Genomic DNA, 23,268 nt, shown 5'->3' on the forward strand with positions numbered 1-23,268 from the left:
TGGTAGAAAAAGAAACTGATCTTTAATGCATTTGTAATATATCCTTCAAAAAAAAAGGTTCATATTCGGGCAACAGCTTTGTGAAGTGCTGACTAGAAAAAAGAACAAAAAACAGTTTAATGTTTTTATATCACAAATCCACACAGCTGATACGATCAATAAATGATTGGGCAAATTGACCGATTGCCCAATCAGATGGAGCAGGAATAATGACATCTTCAGGTGGATGTTACAGTGGAGAAGATGTTCCATCATTGTGACGAATCCGGTAAATAAATCAGGAGAGCGGAACCTTTTTAGTGCAGATTTGAACACAAAGTCACATTAAGTCATCTTCAGATGTAAGAAAAACTTTTCTGCATGGATTAGGAAAAACAGGTCCAGCAGAAAATGCAATAATGAAAATAAACAATTCAGAACAGTAACTGTCAACAGCTTTAATGGCAGTATCTTGAAGTCCACTTGTTTATTCCATTTTTGAGGGCTTTCATACCAACAATCCTTTGGAAAAATGTGAAAGATCCTACATCAGGCACTCTGCAGTCTAAAGTCTACACTGCTGTGTTTTACACGCCAAAGGTCATCCATCGTTTCAGGCTTGGTCTCTTCTTGAGGTAGAAATCACCAATTAGCCGAATGATAAAGATGGCTGTTCACCTCCTTAAGGCCTCCTTATTGATGATGGCCCTCAGTGGGAGGATGGAGTTCAGGTCCCGTCTTGCCTGCAGTTTCCTACTAGACTGTTTCCAGAAGCAAAGGAGTCATCATAAGGTGCAGTCAGGGAAGTGTCAAATGCAAAAAGAAAGGACAGAAGCGTACCTGAAAAAACTGAGCTTTGATGGCATCAAACTTCAGTTTCTCGTGAACAGCTCTGGCAACGTTATTTCTTTCAAAAGGTTCTGAAACACAAGTTCATATCAGGGACATGTTTCCTACTGATACATGGACTTCACCGCTTTTTTATGGCCAGTTGTCCTGGAGACCAGAATCCTGAAAGAATATGACCTGGAGGACTGAGAGTCCACATTAACAGGAGTTGGTGGACATTGACTTATACAAAAGATTTTGTTGATAACATTACAAATTATTTAAATTCAAAGTCAGTAATGGAGATTCACAAACAAGAAAATATGGGCTTGTTTAAAAAACAATTTGATTTTTACTTAGAAAAATGCATAATTACGGTAATATTAATTAATTAATAATTCAGTATTTAGCTTAAAAATAAGGTATTGCATCTTTTTTCAGGCAAAAACTGATTTGAGAAAGTTCTTTAATAATCATTTGTAATTGCATAAATTAGTGTTCAATCTTTTTTAAATCAATAAGAATGTTTGCACACACAAAAAATTGAATTGTAAACCTGTGAACAAAATTCCAATTGATCTGGTGTTTAGGCAGCATCACCTAAAAGAGAATAAAACAATCATACTATTGGACGTAAACATTTCAAGTCGAAGGTGGCAACTAAGTGTGGCTAATTTGGGAATAAACAACAATAATTACATCACCTAACTCATCGAACATTTATTTTTACATTAAGATAAACTAATTGACAATAACACCAATACAATTCTTGGGACATGCCATGATTCTTCTACTTCCTGTGACATCACTGATTTTAATATGATCATTTTTTTCTACTGAAACTTTAAGTTAATTTCTTTATCTTTTTTCCATCTTCATTTTTTTTAATATACAAATGAGGACAGTAGGGCTCTATCTGCACAGATCAAGCAAACGTCAGTGTGTTTACAGTGAGAAAGGAAGCCAAAAAGGAATAGAGCCAACTATAAAAATAAGACTTTATACCTTCATCACATGTTTATTTCTGATTTTAAACTAATCAATAAAACTGATTAGAATTATGCAGACCACAGTAGCATTTCTTCATCTCCAACAGTGTTTTCAGTTAGTCATGGTTTTCCAGCCCAAACGTATTCTTAAAAAAACAACCAGACCCCATAAAAAAATAAAAATAAAAAAAAGGTTAATATACGTTCAAACTGCCAAACAGACCCCAAACCCATCCACCTATTTCCTCCTGGACAAAGCAATTCATCAAAATCAAAACCTCCCAATTGGGCGAGAAACCACCCAATCTGGCAACGCTGATCTCCATAGAACTACTTACCTTCCACACAAATGAATTTCTTTCTCCACTCTTGAGCGTACGTCTTGGGAAAAGCTGTGGCCTCCCGCACTGAGATCACCTGTTTATCCCAACTGTAAAACACAAAGAGCAGTCCAACAAGAGGATTGCTTAATGATACAATTGTGAAAACGCCCACACAACTGTGTGTGTGATTCTGCAAAAAGCCTGAATCGAATACTAATGTGTTAATCCAATTGGTTGCAACGGAATTCTGCAGAACCTGCAGTCTATAAGTTAAAAGAAATTTTAAAAAATGAACGAGTGGTTTAGTTGTTTAATAATGTCATGCAAAAACAATAAATAAATAAAAATCTCTCTGTTTGAGTCACAGTATTTTAATTCAGCACAGTCAGTGTCACACATACTGCAAATGCAAGGATTATGGTATGTCATGTTAGTGCCATGTGAGGCCCGCCTGCTTCTGCCCCTCACCCGGAAACATAAAACCAGAGAGGACAGAAGGTGAGGACAGACGAAGGACCACAGGGGGAGAAGTTGGCACAAAAAACAGGGGGGGGGGCAACGAGGAGGAAAGCTGTGAACGCAAACCAAACTCAAGAACTGATCATTTGATTCCCCTCAGATACCTGAACTCTGACGCATAATATCTGAGAAATCCCAACAGCAGCTCTCCCAACGAGGACTGGTTCCTGGAGATGTAGGGTGGAACATGTGTGGAACCCTCTGGAACCATGTCAATTTCCATGCAGGGACTAAAACAATCCTGAAGAGAGAAACATGCACAGGATGAAACTGTCAGAAAGGTCAAATGAGTGCAAACTCAAAGACTTTATAAAATCCTTTTAATGTCTTAGAAGCTTTTTTAGGGTTGAATATTGTTGCCACTTGTGTAAATACATTTCATTTAGATTCTAAAGCTCTTGATTTGATTTAAATTTGTATATGAATAAATATACATTTTGTTTAGTTACACAAAAGTGGTAGTTAACATTGAGCAAAGGGAGAATTTGCTTTAATAAAGTAAGAATTTCTTGCCTTATAAACTAACAAAAAAATATTTTTTAAGAGAAGAAGAACAATAAAAAATGCTTTAAGGAAAAAAACGTGATCCATGGATTTTATCATCCAAGTAAAGATTGACTTAAGTTGATATATTTATTATAATAAATGTTATTTCAAAAGTCCTATTTTTATTTTAAGGACCAAAAACAACCAATAATCTAACTATAATCTCAAACATCTGCATTTCTCTTAAACTCCAATCCTGGCAGAGTAAAGACAGAAAGTAGGTTAAAAATAGTTTGACTGATCCCAAAAACTAAATGACAGTAAAGCCAAATACTTACGGGGTGATCCCTTTGCAAAGATGGAAGCACCGGATCTCTGACAGCTGTCAAAAACAAACAAATCGGTTCAGATGGCTTATTAGTTTTAACATGTGGGATTAAATCTGAAAGGATTCTATATGAATGCACAAACTCTGGAGGTAGTGAAGGACCATCAGCACCAGCGTGTAGCTGCTCAAAGTTCCTTTGCTGGCATCATTGATTTGATGGTGACACGCCCATTTTTTCACAACAAGGATCATAGGTCTTACTCTGGGATCCGCTGAGAAAACATGAGGACAGCAGATCAAACCAACTCGCATCTTCAATACAAACCACACAAAATCAGATTTGAGGAGGTGAACAAAGGACAGTGCTATGAGCCGCTTTACCCACCATGGGCGTAACTCCTCAACAGGAATGTATTTCTGATCCCCACCGTGTTGTTGATGTTCAGATCAAACTCAAGGTCACTGTGGAGTTTAGGAATAACATGGTCACGGTCATAGAGAGGCTTTTATTGTTAGACAGAGTAAATTCACTTTTTTTTTTAAAAACAATATGAGAGTCCTACCTGCCTTTCTCTTTGAACTTCAGAATCGGCACTTTAGCACGTATCAGACAAGTCCCTTCCACATATGCTAGAAATTGAAGGTTAAACTCTGAGGTCAACTCTGTTCAGTTTCCAAGAAACCTTCTCAAATGAGAAAACGGCTCCACCTAGTGGGCACCGTAAAGAATCTCACAGCAAGAATAAATACTGTGAAACAATCCTCTGTCCTTTGTTTCTGTGAGATAAAACAACATGATTATAGATCCAGGGAAACGTAACAATCAACCTAATATTTACAGGACTTGAAAGGCTCCCAAAGGAGCAAAGGGATCGGCCGATGATGACCTGACCCTCTTCTGTTGTATCCCACAGAATCTTTGCTGACCCATTTATTGACAGAGCTGGGATCTATAACCAACTAGGATTCCTGATGCTGTGGTTATAAATAAATAGAAAATTTCCAGCTATGTCCACAAACAACTGACTTTCAGCAGCGTGCCATGAATAAAAATGTATTGAGAGCTGCAAAAGGTTCTTCATTTGACTTACAGAGTGTCCTGAAAAGCTTTCTGAGGCGAGACAGGACAGAGAGGGGATCAGGCTTCTTCTGGGAAACAAATAAAGATGATTTCAAATGATTTACAAGCCCGTTTATTTGGATCAAAAACTGATGAGTACTCACATTTCCCGTTATGACCAGACACAGGTCTGCGTCGCTGCTGCGGCAGCCAAGTCCATTCATAGATGACCCAGTCAAGTAGAGCCGTGCCACTGAGAGAAACACGTGATAGGAAACTTAGCCATAACATGCAGTTATAAACATCCGTGTTTTGCTAATTACCTGAAAAGATGCTCTGTATGTCTTCCTGCAGCCGAGCTCGAAATACCTCCTTCCGTTCTAAATCTATAGACTGCTGCTGGCATGCCTCAAATAGCTCCACCATCTGTCGACTCAACTAGATACAAAAACACACGCAAACCCAGTTAAACCACTGCATCTGCATGAAAACACGGCTGGCCTCAAATTAACTTGGTAGCAGGTTAACATACATGATCTCCAGCATACACCTGAAGACTGTTGAAGCTTTTTGGCACAGTTTGGCCCTGTGGAGGGGTAGAGATGTGTCTACTGGGTCCAAAACGATCCAAACAAGAGAGAGCTGGTGTCGAAAGTGCTGCTACAGCTTGATGTGGAAGGCGGCTAGGTGGGGGGGCCCAGTTTAAAACTGGTGAAGCTGTGGCATGGGAGGGAGGATCAAGGCGTAGGCGCTTCTCAAAATAAGGGGTGTTGTCGGCATTTGGCCTCCTGGAGGAACCAGTGATGAAGGAAACTTTATTAACAGAGCACACTTTACACATAAAAACAAGATATTACAAACATCACCTAAATTCAAATGATCAGATTTTTTCAAAAAGCAAAAAGGTTATCTGGAATGCCAGTATTTTCTGAAATGGACTTTATTTATTTTTATTTTTTACTATTTTATTATTATTTTTAAGAATTTTAACAAGAAAGTTAGCCACCATCAGGGATTGAGGTCCAACAAAAATAAGCCAATCATCAAACGCTTCAGAGTTTGTTGAAGCAATACAGATTATCCCTTTATAATAAACTGAAAGTGATGACTGAAATGACTGAAAGTTACATACTTGCGCCTGTAGTTCAAAGCTGGTTTCTGAGGAGGAACCATTGCAGGAGCAAAATAGGGAGGAGGGCTCCATACATACGGAGGAAGCCTCTCTTGTTCAAGGACATGGAAGGCTCTGAAACATATAAGAGATAAGATAAAACGTTATTCATCCCACAATGGGGAAATTCTGGTGACCACTGAGGCCACCACAGTTTCATAAAAGGTCCTAGCAGCTGTCTGCACACACCAAAAGACCAAAGTCTCCTCAGTAGGTGCAGGCGACTCTGACCTTTCCTGTACAGAGCATCTGTGTTATTGGTCCAGTCCAGTCTGTTGTTGAGGTGAACACCCAGATATTTAAATGTGTCCACAATCTCAATATCTGAACCCTGGATGTTCACCGGTGGGTGTGATATGGGGGACCTCCCGAAGTCCAGGACCAGCTCCTTTGTCTTGCTGGTGTTTAGCAGCAGGTGGTTGATTTCACACCAACCAACGAAGTCAGACATGACCCCCCCTGGGGGGGTATTCCAGGAAGCATGTTTAAACTACTCTGACTTTAAGCCTGAACTCTGGCTGAAATCCGCCTGAACTTGCTTACTCTGGGTATGTCGGTTCCAGAAGACCGGATATGAGTAAGCGTAATTGAGCTCGACTTGGTAACCCTGGATTATGGCTAATGCACGTGCACAGCAAGTACATAAAGACATTCTCAATGGATCGCCGATTTCCGGACTCACCATGGAAACGCTTGGAGAAAAAAAAGAGAGCGCCATACTCCAGTGACTGAGACGGAGTCAAAATGACGGCGTATGAAGATTATGCGGCCATCAAAAAAGTAACATGGCTCATCAGCAAAAGAAAGTTTCTGCTTGGTGAAAAAGAACGGACAAAGTAAACGCACGAGTTTCAATCTCATTTCTATTTTCATTGTGACACACACACACACACACACACACACACATACATATATATATACATATATATATATATATATATATATATATATATATACATATATATACATATATATATATATATACATATATATACATATATATACATATATATATATACATACATACATACATATATATATATATATATATATATATATATATATATATATATATATATATATATATATCCAATATTGCCAACTTAAATTAATTACTTCTATTGGTAACAAGTAATTGAGTTAAATTTATTCAACCTAATTTCTTACGTCTATAAAACTCAATAACTCAATAATTGTTTATAAAACTCAAATGTACATATTTATCTAACTAAATGTCATATTACTCAAATTCAATTAATATTTTTTTCCATCTTAATTTATTGTAATGCTTGAACTCTCATATGTCTAAGTTTGCGCCGGCAGATATACTCATTTTTACAAACAATAAAAAGAAAATCAATTTTTCACTGCCAACAGTGTTCCATTTATCCGACACTGTCTTTACAATAACAAGCACTAGGGGTGCTATATAAAGTCATCATCCTCTCCCTCCCTCTGACTCATGGTGAAGAGACTTAAACATAGTAGGAAAAAATAACTTGGCAAAACACAGTAAAACAGCTAAACAACTAAACACATTTGGTTAAAAACCCACACTTAAACCCAAATCCGTCCAGACAGGCAAAGGGAATGGTATCCCAGAATCCCTTGCGGTGCTGATCTAAAAGCAGCACCAAAGTTACACCTACTTAATTGAATTAATTTGAATTAAAGTAAAATAAATGTCTGATAACTACGTGTTATTTTTAAGCTGACTTAACAAAAAAAATGATTTATCTTAACTGAAGCAAATAATTAAGATAGATCAAAGTGAAAAAGTTTATCTTTCCAACATCCATACGTGGTCTTATCACCCTCTCATGGTGTTGAAAAAGTATTATCTGAGCTTCCTCATCCACTAAAGCATCTTCAAATGGACACGCCATGCTGCTGCACCTCTCTGAAAACAATCTAACCTTCAACTAAACCTGCTCCAGACCAGGTTATGTTCAGAGCACGAGTTGCTATGGCAACTTGACATACCCTGAAACATACCTCCATTTCTGGAACCGAAAGCTGAGGTTATCAACTTCCTTAGCCTCAAACTTACCGTGGGAGCTAGCATAACCTGCTTTCTGGAATACCCCCCTGTACTCCTACTTGCCTGTTCCAGGCGCTGCTCCAACTTCTTCCTGTAGCTGTCTTTGCACCTTCTGATCTTGTATTTCAGGTCCCTCTATTCTCTTTAAAAAAAACTCTATACAAAATGTAATCTCTAAATTAGCTATAAACACTCGTATATTGGTATATTATTCTGATAAAAATAAATAAATAAAAGTGATTTAAATCACAAGTAAATATGTTTTCTTTTGTTCTACTATTGTTAAATGCATTTGTATTGTGTCTAGTCCAGTCTTTTTTTTTTTACCTTAGAAAAAAAAAGTTTGTTGAAAAAAGACACCAAACTATATATATACATTTTTTATTAGAGGAAATGCTTAAAATGTTGATATTTGCCAGACCAAAAACATCAACACCAAATGATTTATTGTCTTAAAACAAGTCTTTACATATTATTGAAAAGTTTTTGTTTTGTTAGTTTTGTCCTGTATTAAGTGTAATACGATATGTAAACTAAAAACTAGACAAAAATACTTGGTGAGATTTTGTTGTGTGGTACAGGAAGGCCTCGTCTTCTCTGCCAAGAACTATTTTTTGCTGTTTTTTTTCCTTCTTCTATTTTGTCAGACAATTAATTCGAATATTTGGATCTTTCATTTTAAAAAAGTGAGATGTGGAAAGTAAAAAAACACACATTTGAAGATATTCTAAAAAGAAATAGAAGCTGTAAATTTACGGGAATATCTGGGTTAGTTAAAAATATTGTCGCCACAGCTGCGGTTTACTCACCTATTAGCGCCTTCGATGCGCTGAGGATTGTGATTATACGTAACAGAGACCTGCGTTGGGGGATAAGGACCGTTTCTGTGTGACGGTGCCCCGTTTCTGTGAAACATGGCGGCGCGCTTCAGGAGGCTCCAGCATCAGTTTCAATAAAGTTCCTAAAGCATAAAACTCAGACTTGCAACTGGTTCAGGTTTACAGCCAAGCTTTCAGAGGAAAGCGAAACTCACCTGTAACCGGAAAGTGCAGCAAGCTAACGGTTACTTAATGCGAGCTGCCTAGCTAGTCATTCAATAAAAAAAGAAGAAAAACGGTCCAGTTTAATCCTTTTAAACAAGAGTGACACTATAAGAAACGTACCACTAAAATTAGATGGTGTTATTTTAATTCTGCATAAAACAAACACTGTTATAAACGCCAGTGTCAACAAAAACAAAACTCTAGCAGATCCCTCCGCGTGGACTTCCGCGTTAGTTTTATGACGTAATGCACCCCACTTAAAGTGACCGCGTGCTTCTAATCATTAAAGGGGCAATCAACACAAATCTTTAAATATTTCTGCTAAAAATATTTTCACGTTTAGTGTACACATATAATATTTAATAGATAAAAGCCCAGGTTTTATTTTTATGAACATTTTTTGTACAAAATTCAGGCAGGCCTACGGTACAGTTATGTTCTAGTTTTACATACAAACATGTCAGAACATTTTCCTCAAACAATTTGAATACAAATAAGAGAATATATAAGTTTGTAATATATTTGAACAATTTACGTACTCTGTTTGTAATGACTTCTGGTTATATACTATTTTCTTTAATTTTCTATAGATACATTTTAAAATATGTTTCTTTAAAATTATTTAATAAGGGGACATTTCCTAACCATTTTCTCTTATCTATAAAGTATTTATCCAAAATAATGATTAGGTTAATTATATAAGTTTAGTTGGAATGGAAAATTGAGTCATTAATGATAAATAATATCATAAATAATAGCACATTTTCCCAAGCATGCCTCTAAGATATTGTTTGCAACTTTAAGGCCATTGCAGGGGAATTTAAAAAAAAAAACTAACTCTGGTTTAATTGACTGTTAACACATTCGGCACTTTGTGTGTGAGAAGTATTTGTTTAGGATAATATCTTGGAGGACAATGAAAATGTTTTATATTTGAATAACTGATCAGATTAGCTCCGTAAAAACTCTATGGCTACAATCAGTTCATCTTTCATTCACTGGCTGCCAGCAGGCTTTGTCCATAAAATAAAGACTTAAAAAAAACTCAGAATAACGATTTACCACAAACGCAACTTGGGGAAGAAATTGGATTTTAAATCACAGAGGCAGAAAGTGGCTTGAAAAACAAGTGTTTTTTAGTGTTTGTTACTATCAATATTCATAGTGACGCGTTGAAAAATGAACTGGCCGTTTATTTGACATGTTAGTGGTTGTCTGCTGCTGCGCCAGGGCTGGTTTGGCAAAAATAATAAACAAAAGTTATCTTTTTCAACGACAAACGCATCCAGCGGCCCCCTGAGCACTGAGTGACGTCACTGCGGAGGACGACACTGTCACGTGGGCAGCTCATGAACTGAGTAGGTGGCAGGCGAACGCGTCCTCCAGATGTGGGGGATTTGGTGGGGTTGGGGTACGAACGTTGGGGGATGAGGATTCAATCCGTTCCCCAAACACTGCAGGATGGCATTAAACATCTGACTGCTGCTGCAGGAGGGGAGGGGGTGTCACGAAAATTGCGTTAATTTGTGTTGCAGAACCACAAAAGAGCACTTTGTTAGGAAACGAGGAGTTTGTGCAGAGGCTGCAGACTGGGGGTGTAGCCTGTAAGCCTACTATAATAGGCTAAGAGGGAGAGAGGGAAAGACGTGGACAGTGATGCTGCGCGTTATCTTCCCACTAAATGAGGGTTGTCTTTCCCAGTTCAGGCAGCAGGGCTCCTCCACCCAACCAGCGAAAATCTGGAATTTAAGCGACAGCAGCAGCAGGGCGTCTGTCTGCTGGACTCCCATCAACCGCACCTCCGCCGCTCCTTCGCCACACGCCAGAAGAGGAGGAGGAGGAGGAGAAGACTCGATCGCAGTGCCATGTGCAGAACGCCACGGATCCGTGAATTCATGCGGTGACAGACGAGCTGGAATGGAGCGCTTCTCCACAAATTCCTGCAGACGCACCGCCTGTGATACGCTGGGGCTTCTGCTGTAGAGCGACAAACCTTCACGCGCAGCAGTCAACCGCGACGATCCGGTCTTTATTGCAAAGCAAAAATAAACGCGGATCTGTTGTCAGGTGTCACCTTTCAGTCCAACAACCACAACAATGGGGTAAGTGTTCAACATTGTCTATCATGACCGAGTTGCCTTCACTGCGTTTTCTCTCTTGGTTGTGGAAAATCAATGCTGAATCTGTGCGTTAAATGGATTAATCTGAAGTATTTTAAAGCTTCTATGAACAGATTGTCTGAAGTGTGGTGTCACCTCAAGGCCTCTACGTGACGTGAAACAAAACTACTAATTCCCAATGAGACAAATGATTTTTTATTTTCAATCTTCTTTTCTTCATATAGGTTGCATGGACAGAAAGAAATAGCACAAATATGGCCCCATATTTTTGATATTTCTATCAAAAATGAAGGTGCAGAAGTTCATCCAACTTTTGGGATGAAAACTGTTTTTGAAATGTTTTTGAAAAAGTTTATGCTGTTTGGTTTCATTATTTTTCCATATAACACTAAGAAAACTGCAGCACAGTTTTAGCTGCTGCTCGGATATATTATGTAACTCCCACAGCAGCATCATTTTTCCAATTGCTCTTCGTTCTCCTGCTCCAATGTTCATATAAAGTAAGGACTGAAGGAATGTGAGGAACGCTTCTGAGCTCAATCCAGGCAGCTCTCTGTCTCTGTGGCAGCATATAGTGAATGCTACCTTTTCACATCCTGAACCACAGTTACCCCAAGTGTCATCACCCACAAGCTTCATGCACTCATCTGCATGTTCCCTGTCCCTGAGCTCAGCATTCCGTGTCTTCCACCAACCCAGCCGTTCATTAACGGCTGTCCCCTGCAGTTCGTTGTGATTAATTACCCAGTGGGAGGTTAACAATATGGCATGAGCTTGGTGTGATTTCAGGGCATCAGCCAAAACTCCCGCTTGAACTCTTTACGATACACTGGAGGCTGCCCAGCCACCCACTCTGTCCTGCTTCAATGTGGGCAGCCCACTGTTCACTCATCCGACTCAGCATCAGCGCTCCACCAGGCTCTGCCATATGGGTGACTAAGTTACTGTTATGCAACAAACTCAATGACTCAATTGACCCACTGTGGAATTTTTCTAAACTTTGCTTCAGTGTCCTTCGCTGCTACCAGTGTGTGTGATGATGTCGAAAAATGTGCGGGTGAGATTGGTGCAAATGGGTCCCCTGGATGCTTGTCTGGCTGTACCAGTTCAGGCAGATGGAGTCATGCTTCACTTTCGGCCTTTTGGCTCAATGCCAAGGCTGTTGCAGCTCTAATTTTAATGCCACAGAGGATAACTGTGGTGTTGGACAGGACCAAGATGCCTATCAACACACCCTCGGTTTCTACATCCTCTTGCAAATGCAGTCCGTACACAGTTGAATTCAGTTTCTTTCTTGCCCGCCTCCTCTTTTCTCAATTAAGCGTGTGCAAATGCAACTCCAGTCAGCCAACAATTCCCGGCACAGACTATCTCTGTATTGACTTCTCTCTACTTTGAATAAAACCTGTTTCATGATCTTCATGGTGGAGTTAATGGAAATCTTTGGAAATGAGAGCAGGTGAGAGAGGGAAGCAAATGGAAGAAACCGAAGGAGAAAAGGAGATCTCAGGAGAAAGACAGTTTTATTACATGTCTGCATCCCCTTTTGGTCTTTGCAAAAAAAGAAGCCCAGCTGTGCAGATGAAGGGGAAACACTGGAGTTGAAAATAGAACAGAGCCCTCTGAAGTAAAAAAGAGGGCGCCTGTGCAGGCTGTACTTCAACTCTGCACTGCGTTCACATCTGGGCATCAAATCCCAGAAGCACAAGAGGAACTATAGGCAGCACCTTTAGCCGTTCCTACGTCTGTGTTTGTGTCATAGCTAAACAGCAGTCTCTTCACTGAAAAGGTCAGCCTTGTTATCAGCTGGGACCTTTTTGTGTGGCTCTGGTATGTTTTCCTATGGATTTCTCTTAGCTTCTTTCTCTAAAGCATCAAACAGCATTCATGTCGACTGAACTGATAACTCCACATCTGCTGTTTAAGCCAGGATGAAAAATCACCTGCTAATGGCAAACACTAGAGCTTTTTGCCCAGTGACATTGGTTCTCTCTATTGTTTTTTCTGTAAATAAGCCTTCATTTACAGGAATAAGATGGAAATTTCCATCACCTACAAAAAAAACAAACCTCTTTTCCAGGGTTTCCCAAACCTGGTTCCAATCTTTTTATGTATTCAGTTATAGAACCAGATAATTACCTACAAGTCAGAGACACATTTACATCCACATTTTTAGTTATTTCTTTGTAAATAATTTTTTTTAATAATAATTTTTTATTATTGTTTTTAAATAAAGTTGCAACCGTTTAAAAGTCTTAAGTTACCCCGGTATGTAACATGGTACGTTTTCAAAAGCCCATCAGAAGTCCTCTCCTAAAAGGGGCCTCTTCAAGAACAATTTGTTCTTTATTTGGACAAAAAAAATTGTGAAATTAACAGTCAAGATCAATCAGAATTAGAATAAAAACACTTTAAACTGCTTAAAGGAACTGAAGCAGGCACCATCCACCTCAATGTTTACATATAATCATATGGTCTTATTGGCGCCTTAGGGGAGGGAAAAATAACAAAAACAATAATGAATGATACTATTATTATCATTTTACCTAAAAATCAACAACATATTCCCTGTGTTGCTGAAAAAGACTTCCCTTCGGTTTTCCTAAAAGATCCCTGTTGTGTTCGTCAGACTGAAGGAGCACTTTGCCATACGTCTTATAATTGCCTGTAGCACACTGATGCAGGTCGGAGCATCCGACTCCCTTCGACGTTTTCCTCCCAGAAGATGGGTGGATTCATCAGCGCTTCAACTTCTCCCACATTTATCACCTCCTCCACACTTTCCTCAGCTCTTTTCTTCCTTCACTTCATCACTCTTGCTCCTAAGCTTCTTCTTCTTTCTTTATAGCTTTCCCTCTCTGTTGTATTACTCATCTTCCTTCACCTGCATCGTGCTGGCACCTCCCCATCCTGTTTCCCTCACTCTTTTCTCAGTTAAACTACTTGCTGACTTTTCTTTTACTTCTTATCCAGTTATTTCTGTTTCCTGAAATCATTTTTTAAAGGGAGTCAGCAGATTGTTGGTGTAATTTCTGTGCAGTTTAGTTACTAAAAACTGTGAAGGATCTTGGGTCAGTCCAGAATTAAATGTAGATATTCAACAATAAGCCTTTTTTTGAAGGAGGTAAGTTACACTTAACATTAGGAGCCTTTTTCAGATTTGATTACAGCCATTTTAACTCAATTTTAACTCCTCCAAACTGTGTTCTCAGATTAAGCTTTGCTTTTCTTTCACTGGTGGGTGTTTTTTTGGAACAAAGCTCTTTGGCACAGGCATTCATGTAAAATAAAAGCTCAAGAACATTTTTGTTTTGAGTGCACACAGCAGACGAAGCAACAAGAAGAGCAGAATTTTAGCTGAACAGCCCAGAGAAACCGCCAAGTTAGAAAGCGTCCAGCGCATGGATTGTCAGGACAGGCCATGTTTGTGCTAAGAGAGTTAAAATGACTCACTGTACCGCTACTTACACTGCTGTCGATGATTATGATAATTCGCACGCAGCCCTCTCTACAAGCAGCTTTGTGGAGCGACATTAATCATCCCAGACTCACTCTGACTTGTTTTACCCCATCATTCTCCTTCTCTTCCCGTCATAACGTACCTCTCTGTGTCTCCATGTCTTCATGGCTTCTTGTTCTTCCCCAGTTGTGGCTAATCACACACACAGGAGGGGTGCTGCTGTTGAATTTTAATATTCATTTATACAGCAAGTCTTTGATGTCCCACATCACCCCCACAGTGCGGCGTAAGCACTTCTCTATCTCGTGTTCTGCCAGCACTGCCAGCCCAGAATATCTCCCTCAGCACCCTGCACTTTCAGTGTCTGCGTATGTGCGTGCATGTGTGTGTGTGTCTACTGGAGATACTAACCATTAAACCCCAACAATGCTGCAATATATGAAGGGGAAAAGTGGAGAGAAACCTATGGAACGTGAAGATGAAACCAGAAACAAATCAAATTATCAGCTAGTCCTAATCACTGATCACTGGTTTGTGTAACACAAAGGTCAATGCAGAATTAATCCATTAAGATTGGCCCCAGAGCAGAGTTTCCATCATCACACATGAGCTACATAGAAACACACAGTTTAGTGCGGATTCATAAATCTAAGCCTTTAGTGTAATTGTTTTAAATGTTTATGAGTGATATTTTCCGGCTTATGAGAAAGCCGTTTGCTCCGTGGGGTGTGTCTACAGTATTTAACCATGACTTACTGTCTATATTTAGCCCTAAACCCCTTCCTTTCTCCCCCTGTCCCCCTGTGTGACCCTCATTCAGAGCTGCAGGCATTCCCATATCTGAGCAGAGAGACGGTGCTGCCTTGTAGAGGTGCAGAGTTGCTGAGTTTCCATCGTCAACCTACATTGCGATAGTGTTTAGGTCAAAAGTAAACGCACAAGAGGACGCTCAAGCTGCAATGGGAAAGCTTACACAGCTGACAATGACTGTATTTGTGGTCTCGAAGTGACTTCTTTTTTTTTGTGCTTCAATCATGCAAGATGGGGAGTTGGTAATAACGTTGCCAGGGCGATCTGACTCTCCCGTGGGCAACAGGGGTTTTCTTGCAGGTGGTGGACTTGGTGAGACACTGGTGCTTCGGCACAAAGAAGTTCACCACTTCTTTTTTGTGCCCTTCAGGGAGCAGCCCATCTACAGCACGCGAGCCCATGTCTTCCAGATTGACCCCAACACTAAAAAGAACTGGCTGCCAACAAGCAAGCACGCCGTCACTGTCTCCTACTTCTACGACAGCACGCGCAATGTCTACCGCATCATCAGTTTGGATGGCACCAAGGTGAGCAAGGACTATTGCACCGTATCACCAGGTTTGCCTCATTAGAGCTAAATGCATCAGAAGATTTAAAACGCGTTTATTGTTCTTGTCTGGTTTGACGGGGAACAGTGTTCCTTAAAAAAAAAAAACTTTGCTTTAAATTATTGACATCTACAGAAATCCGTTGATGCACAATTCTGTCTTGAAGCAGCATTTTTAATCATTTCAAGGTCTGGCAGCACCCTGATTCTTTTTCCTCTTCAGTCATTTTTATTGTAGATTTAATTGTATTCTTGGTGTCACAAAACCTCATTTCTGTTAGCTTTGGTATTTTTATATATATATACTCTGGCATATTAGTGACTGCAAAATAAGCTCAAGTGTGTCGTCTTGATGTTTGACAGTTAGTTTTTTTGGTTATTCAAGATCCAAGATACATTTATTTGTCAACACATTTTTATGCTGTGTTACTATTTTTAGATAATTGATTCCTTCCTGTCCAAAGACCATTTTTTATGATTTGCTCGGATGTAATTTTTCAATTTTGAGCCACGATGTGTCTTTTTTGTGAAACAATACTTTAACCTAACATGTCAAATTAAATGAGATAAGTGGATACCATGGTGCTTCCTTCAAAAATTACTACCTTATAAAATTACTCTACACTAATGTCAATGCTTTTGCATTGTTTCAACAATAGACATATAAATACGGTTTCAACACACCTAAATGCTTATTCTAAACAGTAATTCTCTGCTTTGGTAGATGCCTGCACCACCTACCAGCACCTGGCTACACCTAAACCAAACATTTAGCATGTGATCAGTTCTCAGAGTGGTGTTTCTGCGCTTTGGTCAAAAAGCAAAAGAGATTCATGTCATGAGTTTGTTCTCTTATGAAGCTTCGTGCAGTGAGAACTCCAATGCTGGAATAGTTCAATCGATTGATAAGTTGTCAAAAAACATGTTTTTAAAATGTGAACTGTATAAAAATGAGTGTTTTTTTTTTAACAAATAACCAAAAACAAAACAAAACAAAATCCTTTAAAAATTTACCCTTAACCTGACAGCATTTTTGAAAATGGCGCATTAAAACCAAAGATGCTCATTTCTTAACAGCATGTTTAGGTTATATAAATTCCAATTTATTGGAATTTTGAGAAGAATTCTTCTGAATTGTTTAAAAAAATAGCTTTTGGGAAAATACAGTAGTAGTTCCTTTTTTTTACGTATGTTCCAGCATTACATATGTTCTAGCATTGAGATTTTAGTTTGATTATAATATTTAATCTATGTAACCCATTCAGGAATCATTTCATGTCCTGGAGAATGGTAGAAAAAACTGATCACTAAAACGTGCAACAAACTCAACTGCTGCTGATGTTCCTGAAGCATGTACTGACATCACACAACACCCACCATAAGTTTGTTCCACACTAATATATATTTTTTAAAAAGGCAAATGAATTGTTTCACTCTTTTAAACGTACACTTGCAAATTAATTAGTGTTTTTTTTGTTCTTTTAAAAGAAATCTGCTGATGAAACAAAATTAAACCCTACTTTCCGTACAAGAGCTTAAGGCTTTTGTTTTTCTTTTTGATATCAGCCATTAAAAGTGTCTTCGAAAAGAAAAAAATGATTTTCTGTAACAGCTGGACTTGAATTCCATCACTTGAGCTTGTGCTGTTTCCTAAGAAACTTCCTGACATCTTCAAAATGTTTTGCAAATCATGAAGAAAATCTGCCGATGTTTTTCAATGTGACATTGTGTTCATTGTAGATTTTTTTTAATGTTTAGAACAGTGACATGCAGTCTGAATAACACAATTGTACATTTGTACAGTTACCGCAGAAAATGTGTAAAATTTTAATGCCTGACCTTTGTGTGTTGAATTACTGGCAATATTAGGCTGCAGATGGAATTATTTCCTCATGAAAAACCAATAACAGTCTACTGAAGAGGTCTAACGTTTAAAAATGTAGCTTATTATTTTATGCAGTAAAACCCTCAGTTTGAAATGTTCAGTTTTGCTCACCACAATCAGAAATTGTCACACCAAAAAAACCTACATCTGATGTATGGTAGTGTAATACACACTAAATGGGCTGGGTTTTTTCTTACAGGCAATAATCAACAGCACCATAAGTCCCAACATGACCTTCACAAAAACCTCGCAGAAGTTTGGCCAGTGGGCAGACAGTCGAGCAAACACCGTCTACGGGCTGGGATTCTCCACCGAGCATCACCTGTCCAAGGTAGCATGTCATCCACTCCAACCCTGTACGCTCAAAGCCTCCAGCGTCTCATGGTGGCTTACTTCACTTCTTCTCAGATTGAGTGAAGTAGCTACAGATATTTGTGAGATGATAGAGTTTCACCTTCTAGTAACAGAAAAACTTCATGTAGTCTTGTAATTGTATGAAAACTCACACACTTACACCCACCTTTATAAATAAACTCACACTTTCCTTCATTAGGAGAAATCAAATAGTCTCTGCTAATATTATTGCAAATTTTTTTGGATTATTTCATTTATGCGACAAAGAAACCTTTTTTTAAAAACTGCTAATTTAATACTCCAAATTTTCTATTGCATGAATGAAAAGCTCAGCAATGTTATGGATGGGACTGTGCTATTCTGCTTCCGAATCACTGTGCACATGTCTCTCATCTACCTATCCTGACTCCTAACTTAAAGTCAGTTTTGTTATCTCTGTAGATCCAAGGTGAAAGAATGTACTGCTGCTTTCAGGTCTTTTCATCTATTCTTGTCAGATTTAATCACAGTGATCATTTAAAATAAAAAGTTAAGAACAACTTCATACAAACGAAAAAAAGGCAGTTGTTATTCAATGATTTTTATTCAAAAAACAGAAGAATATAAAAGGGTTTCGGTGTCTGTAAAACTGTGAATGCACTGAATTTTTGTTGAAGCTTTTTTCAAATGCAATATTAGATCAGTCTTCCTATTTCAAATTATATCAATATGAAAAATAAGTTTTCTTTAGCACTTTAAGAAATAAATGAATGAATAAATAGGAAAAAACTCTAAAAACACTTGCAAAAAAATACAAAAAAAGTTACTAGTTTGACTAGGTTGAATTTGACAAAGTCAAGTAACAATACAGAAACAAGGAGAAATCATTACATCTATAATAAAGCAACCCACTGTACTGGCTTTACACAAAATAGGAAGTACAAATAAATTTCAAAAATGAACGTTTTTCACCCTAGAAAACCTAAGAAAAATCTCCCTTTGGCTTTTTAAAGTTATTTTAAACATTTTTTAATAGTTTGTTCATTTTGGATGGCAGAAATTATCACCCAAAAAAATAAAGGACTAAAAATTAAATTATAAAAATGGAGAAAAACTATTTAAAATTTAAATTAAAAAAACTGAAAAGAAAAAAACTGAACAAATTTTCTATGTTGGTTCTTGAGGTTATTTATAAATGTTAATTGTTAAAGCAAATTCTGAGCATGCTTATTAAAAATGGTCAAAAATGTTCAATAAATAAATAATAAGAAGATTACAGTGCTGACCACACACTTACCAGCAAGATGTGAGGATCTCCAACAAAGTGTATTTTACTTCTCAGATGACCATGCTTCAAACACTTCTCGAGCACTTAAAAGAGATTCACTGCATTTGGACCTCTGCAGAACCATTAGATTACACCAAAGTTAAAAGATATTGGGTTACTCTTTGCAGCTCCACTAATGGTGAAGACAAGACCAGCTCCTGCAAAGTTTTCAATTAGATTTCCGAACCTATCAGGTTTCGGAAGCCTTATCTGTGCTAAATTACTCTGTAAACTAAAGGAGCTGTATGATTGATGAACTGCTCCTTAAAAGGATGTGTGCATGTCTGTGTATGTGTTAGCATGTTTGCTCAAAACTACTCAGCTGAGCTCATTTTACCTCTTAGAGTTTGCTACATGTACCTGAGCTCTCAACCCAAAAAACCTGGAGAGAAACTTTTAGTCTGAGCACTTGTGGAGAAAAGCACTATGGCCCTGTTGTGTGTGCTCTGTGTATTTTTGGATGAAGGTGGGTGGACGTTTGTTACGAAAAGGTTACCGGCGCAGACCTATTGGTGCTGGGAGGTATTATGGGTAATTCTCTTCAGTTCAGCAGCGGGTTGTCATTGGCAACAGCTTCCCTCCATCCTTCAGTGCTGACAGTTTACATACTGATCTCCCCTTTCACTTCTATATGGCTTTGCTGAGCAGATTAAGCCTGTAGGATTTACCGCACTGATGGCTTTCCTCTCTGTCTAGTTTGCAGAGAAGTTTGCAGAGTATAAAGAAGCCGCGCGGCTCGCCAAGGAGAAGAGTCAGGAGAAGATGGAGATGGCTACATCTCCTTCTCAGGTAAGATTTTAGCACTTACATTATCTCCACCTGTGCCACCCTCTGAATGACGTGTGCAGTGGCAGTGAACGATGTCACAGGACAAACTATGGGTATAGAAAATCTTTAACTGACATAAATAAGTTTGAATGTTTATCCTAAAATATCTTTTCACTACTTATTTACAAAATGGACTAAAACTTTCTGGATTTTACCCCCTGGATTCTCCTGGGTTATGCTTAATAATATGTCCATATTTCACAACAAATCAGAGAACAAATTTTGCTTTTGTGTTTGGTCTTTAAATGTTAAATTTCAGAAAGGATATTCAGTATAAATAACCGGAATATTTGTAGCTGTGTGTTTGCTTTTGATAAATCATGCAATTCAAGTTGGTCAGAGTGCATCAAGAACAGTTCAGACCTATGACGAAGCTGAGAAGGCCATGTGTGCCGTGGCTGCAACAGTAATATAGTGACAAGAGTCACGACAGGCTGTAACTGTGAAGGCTCCCGGCGTCCTGACACAAGCCTACAGGACTCAGCTGAAGCTGTCTGCTCTCTTCATTTACAGACAGTCAGGGCTTCACCCACGAACCATCTGGCTTTCACTCTAACCTCCTCTTCCTCACTTCTCCAAATGAAGCAAAAAATAAATAACTAAATAAACGCATTAGACAAATAAATCTCAAATGCTGGTTCCTGCAGGCTAAGGAAGTGCATCGAGAATGGATATTAATAAAATTTGAATGAATATAGGAACCAAATGTTAAAACTTGCTATAATCTCCTCTGTACTTCCCCTCCTTCCTGCCCATTATAAGCTTGGAGAGAGCCTCATTTTTTGTCTGCATTGTGCTCAAGCCCAGAGTCTTAATAGCTTTGTTTTATGTGAGTGCTGCAGTTAAAACTATTTGTCTCTCGAATAATTCTGTGGTTGTATGGTTGTGAAGATAGGAACTCATCTGTAATTTTTTTCCAATGCCAAAGACGGTTTAACAGCCTATGGGGATGTAGACGAGTTGGCCAAGATGTAAGAATGTGCAGCACTGAAGCTGTGCAGGCTTTGTCAGAGTATGTCATTCTGCACTGCCGCAGTCGGCAAACACACTGCTTTATCATTTATCATATCTCAGCTCTCATGTGGGATTAATAAAAGAAAAAATTGCAAAATGGACCTAATGGTGATATTAAAAATGTTTAACATGATTTGTATATGAATAAATCAAACTCGAGCGGTCACATCACTGAGAGTTATAAACCCAGAAGCTTTGCCCAAAAAGTCTGGAGGTTTAAAAAAAAAGGACATAAAGAGGACTTAGTGAGAAATCTGTGGTGTTTTAATTGTCTCTGTCTAGTAGGGCTGCACGATATAAGGAAATTTCGCGATTTGTGATATTTTTTATCAATATTTCAAAGATGATATAACTTGCGATACATGAACAAATAGCAAAAGATCTAAATACATAATTTCCATTTCACTGTAACAGTCTAATTTAAATAAGAATCAACATAACTTAAATTATACTCCAAATGACTCTCATCTACATGAGAGGTGAACAACTACTGTTTACGTTGTTGACCAACATAAACGGGTCCATCTGATTGGTCAAATGTATAAAGGGATTTATTTGATTGGTTAATTACTTCAATCTGCCACAAGATTGTTTTAACACGTTTAAGGTTACCATTTATCGCAATTTTCGCCCACATTTGCCATAAGCGTATTGCACTGCTTGATATTGCGATAACGCTAAGTTTTCAAATGATTATGCAGGCCTACTGTCTAGTTTTTCATTAAATCTTGACGGCCAATAATAATGATCTGAAATGAAGGGTTTTTCTCTTTTTGGTTGGCTTGGCTGGAAGTCACAGTGAGCTTTGTTTTCTTTGAAGGAGTCTCCAGCTGGGGAGCTCGCCTCGCCTCTGACCCCCGTGACTCCACCCATGGAAAATATCAACGGCACAGATGAGCTGTGCGACACGACTCCAAACTCAGACTCCCGTCCAGAGCCAACCCAGAATGCGCTGGCATTTGCACACAGGTACACCCCGCAATGTGATACTGTGTGCTCCCGCTCCTAAAGTTCCTGTGGCACTGATGTTGTATTTTGAACATTACACACAAATAGATCCATCTTTTTTATGCACCCCTTTTTAATTTGTTACATGTCAGCATGGCAGTAAAACCTTTCCATTCACAGCTGCTCTTTCGTGTGTTTCTTCCCTAGGGAGCAACTTAAGACATGTCGGGTCTGCTCTATCTAATAATGAAGTCTTGACAACTGCGACACAAAGACTACAAAATAATAACTTAGCAGTCTAAAAATGAAATAAACAATCAGGTGCAAACTTTTATTCACAAAAAGTTGTTCCTGGTTGCATTACAGCAACAAGTATGGTGCTCCTTACAAAACCCGATGCACTGCCTGGTTAGTCACTAATTCCTTAAAGTTCCACTCCGATCATCTTTTGATCTATTGTAGAATTCCCAGTGGTCTTTTAACAATGGAGTTTGTGGGTAAAATCAAGGAAAGTGTTGTTTTCTTGGTCGTGGTTTTTGTAAAGCGGCAGTGGTTCATTAGAAATTCATCTCTGAGTTGCAGACGGGAGTGTTGACACGAAATAGGTCTGCCTCTATTTCCCATTATCCCTTTGTTTACACTCTCCTGCTAGCTTACAGCCCCTCACAACCCCAAGCTAATATCACCACTGCAACAGAAATGTTGAGCAATATTGTGGCCATCCAGCCGTACAGTTTAGAGCCAAATGCCAGCTCAGGCGAGGAAAACGAAGACGTACATGGATCTATTTGTCTACAGCAAATGCATCAGAATGGAGCAGAGCAGGGAGCTTGTGGCATGCCCTTGTAGGTCTGAGGTTACAAGCTTTTACTCCTTCTGATTAACAATGATTTGAATAAAGAAATACTCAGAAATGCAATTTCAGTCATAATACTTTTTTATACATGTCCTCCACCATGAGAAAAATGCTACAAGAACATGTTAAAACACAATTTTCATTGGAGTGGGTCTTTAAATGAAAATGAACGCAATAAAACACCAGGAAGCTTGAATGCAAGGAAATATGTGATCGCGAATTTCTCTCTGGAATACCCAGTAAATTGCTCAAACTGTCAAAGTGACAAAGTGAAGTCAGACAGATGAACTTTTTCAGTAGTTCATTTTTTCAGTCTCAGCATGTTCTGTCAGGAACATTAAATGTACAGCAGTACATTAATAGAAATGCAAAT

The 23,268-nt window shown here is 38.5% G+C and overlaps 2 protein-coding genes across 5 annotated transcripts in view; one reads left to right on the plus strand and one right to left on the minus strand.

The window, feature by feature from the left end:
- Positions 1-14,654, minus strand: papd4 (poly(A) RNA polymerase D4, non-canonical). 3 transcript variants are annotated; one of them, XM_023958516.1, is made up of 16 exons: positions 8,888-8,998; positions 8,758-8,809; positions 8,534-8,685; positions 5,645-5,758; positions 5,045-5,300; positions 4,836-4,950; positions 4,677-4,765; positions 4,544-4,601; positions 4,016-4,082; positions 3,838-3,914; positions 3,596-3,724; positions 3,463-3,506; positions 2,743-2,879; positions 2,135-2,226; positions 820-899; positions 1-740 (listed from the first exon to the last, which is right to left on the minus strand). In XM_023958516.1, the coding sequence occupies exons 3-16, from the start codon at positions 8,638-8,640 to the stop codon at positions 654-656; spliced, it is 1,452 nt and encodes a 483-aa protein (XP_023814284.1). In that variant the 5' UTR covers positions 8,641-8,685; positions 8,758-8,809; positions 8,888-8,998; the 3' UTR covers positions 1-653. The 3 variants fall into 3 exon arrangements, with proteins under 3 accessions (XP_023814284.1, XP_020561637.1, XP_020561638.1); XM_020705978.2 differs by having other exon boundaries at positions 4,544-4,598; positions 8,758-9,007; XM_020705979.2 differs by lacking the exons at positions 8,534-8,685; positions 8,758-8,809; positions 8,888-8,998 and adding an exon at positions 14,490-14,654.
- LOC101163175 (homer protein homolog 1-like) overlaps positions 10,216-23,268 on the plus strand; it is a 20,635-nt gene continuing 7,582 nt past the window's right edge. Inside the window, exons 1-5 of one of the 2 annotated variants that reach the window (XM_004072627.4) lie at positions 10,216-10,869; positions 15,528-15,684; positions 17,789-17,920; positions 19,946-20,038; positions 21,912-22,060. In XM_004072627.4, the coding sequence (XP_004072675.1) occupies positions 10,865-10,869; positions 15,528-15,684; positions 17,789-17,920; positions 19,946-20,038; positions 21,912-22,060 (536 nt within the window). In that variant the 5' untranslated portion in view covers positions 10,216-10,864. Of the gene's footprint in view, positions 10,870-15,168; positions 15,685-17,788; positions 17,921-19,945; positions 20,039-21,911; positions 22,061-23,268 lie in introns of those variants that run through there. The other variant, XM_011479239.3, reaches the window with a different exon arrangement.

This window comes from Oryzias latipes, chromosome 9 (assembly GCF_002234675.1).
Source record: "Oryzias latipes chromosome 9, ASM223467v1".
In the NCBI taxonomy this organism is placed as follows: Eukaryota; Metazoa; Chordata; class Actinopteri; order Beloniformes; family Adrianichthyidae; genus Oryzias; species Oryzias latipes.

Bases quoted from the DNA above. Each gene is read 5' to 3' on its own strand.
- papd4 (XM_023958516.1), bottom strand. From the start codon at position 8,640: ATGTTTCACAGAAACGGGGCACCGTCACACAGAAACGGTCCTTATCCC. The intron at 4,766-4,835 runs GTAATTAGCAAA...TGTTTCTCTCAG, and splicing joins CATACAGAGCATCTTTTCAG to TGGCACGGCTCTACTTGACT. The intron at 3,507-3,595 runs GTTTGTGCATTC...TGTTTTTGACAG, and splicing joins GGTCCTTCACTACCTCCAGA to CTGTCAGAGATCCGGTGCTT.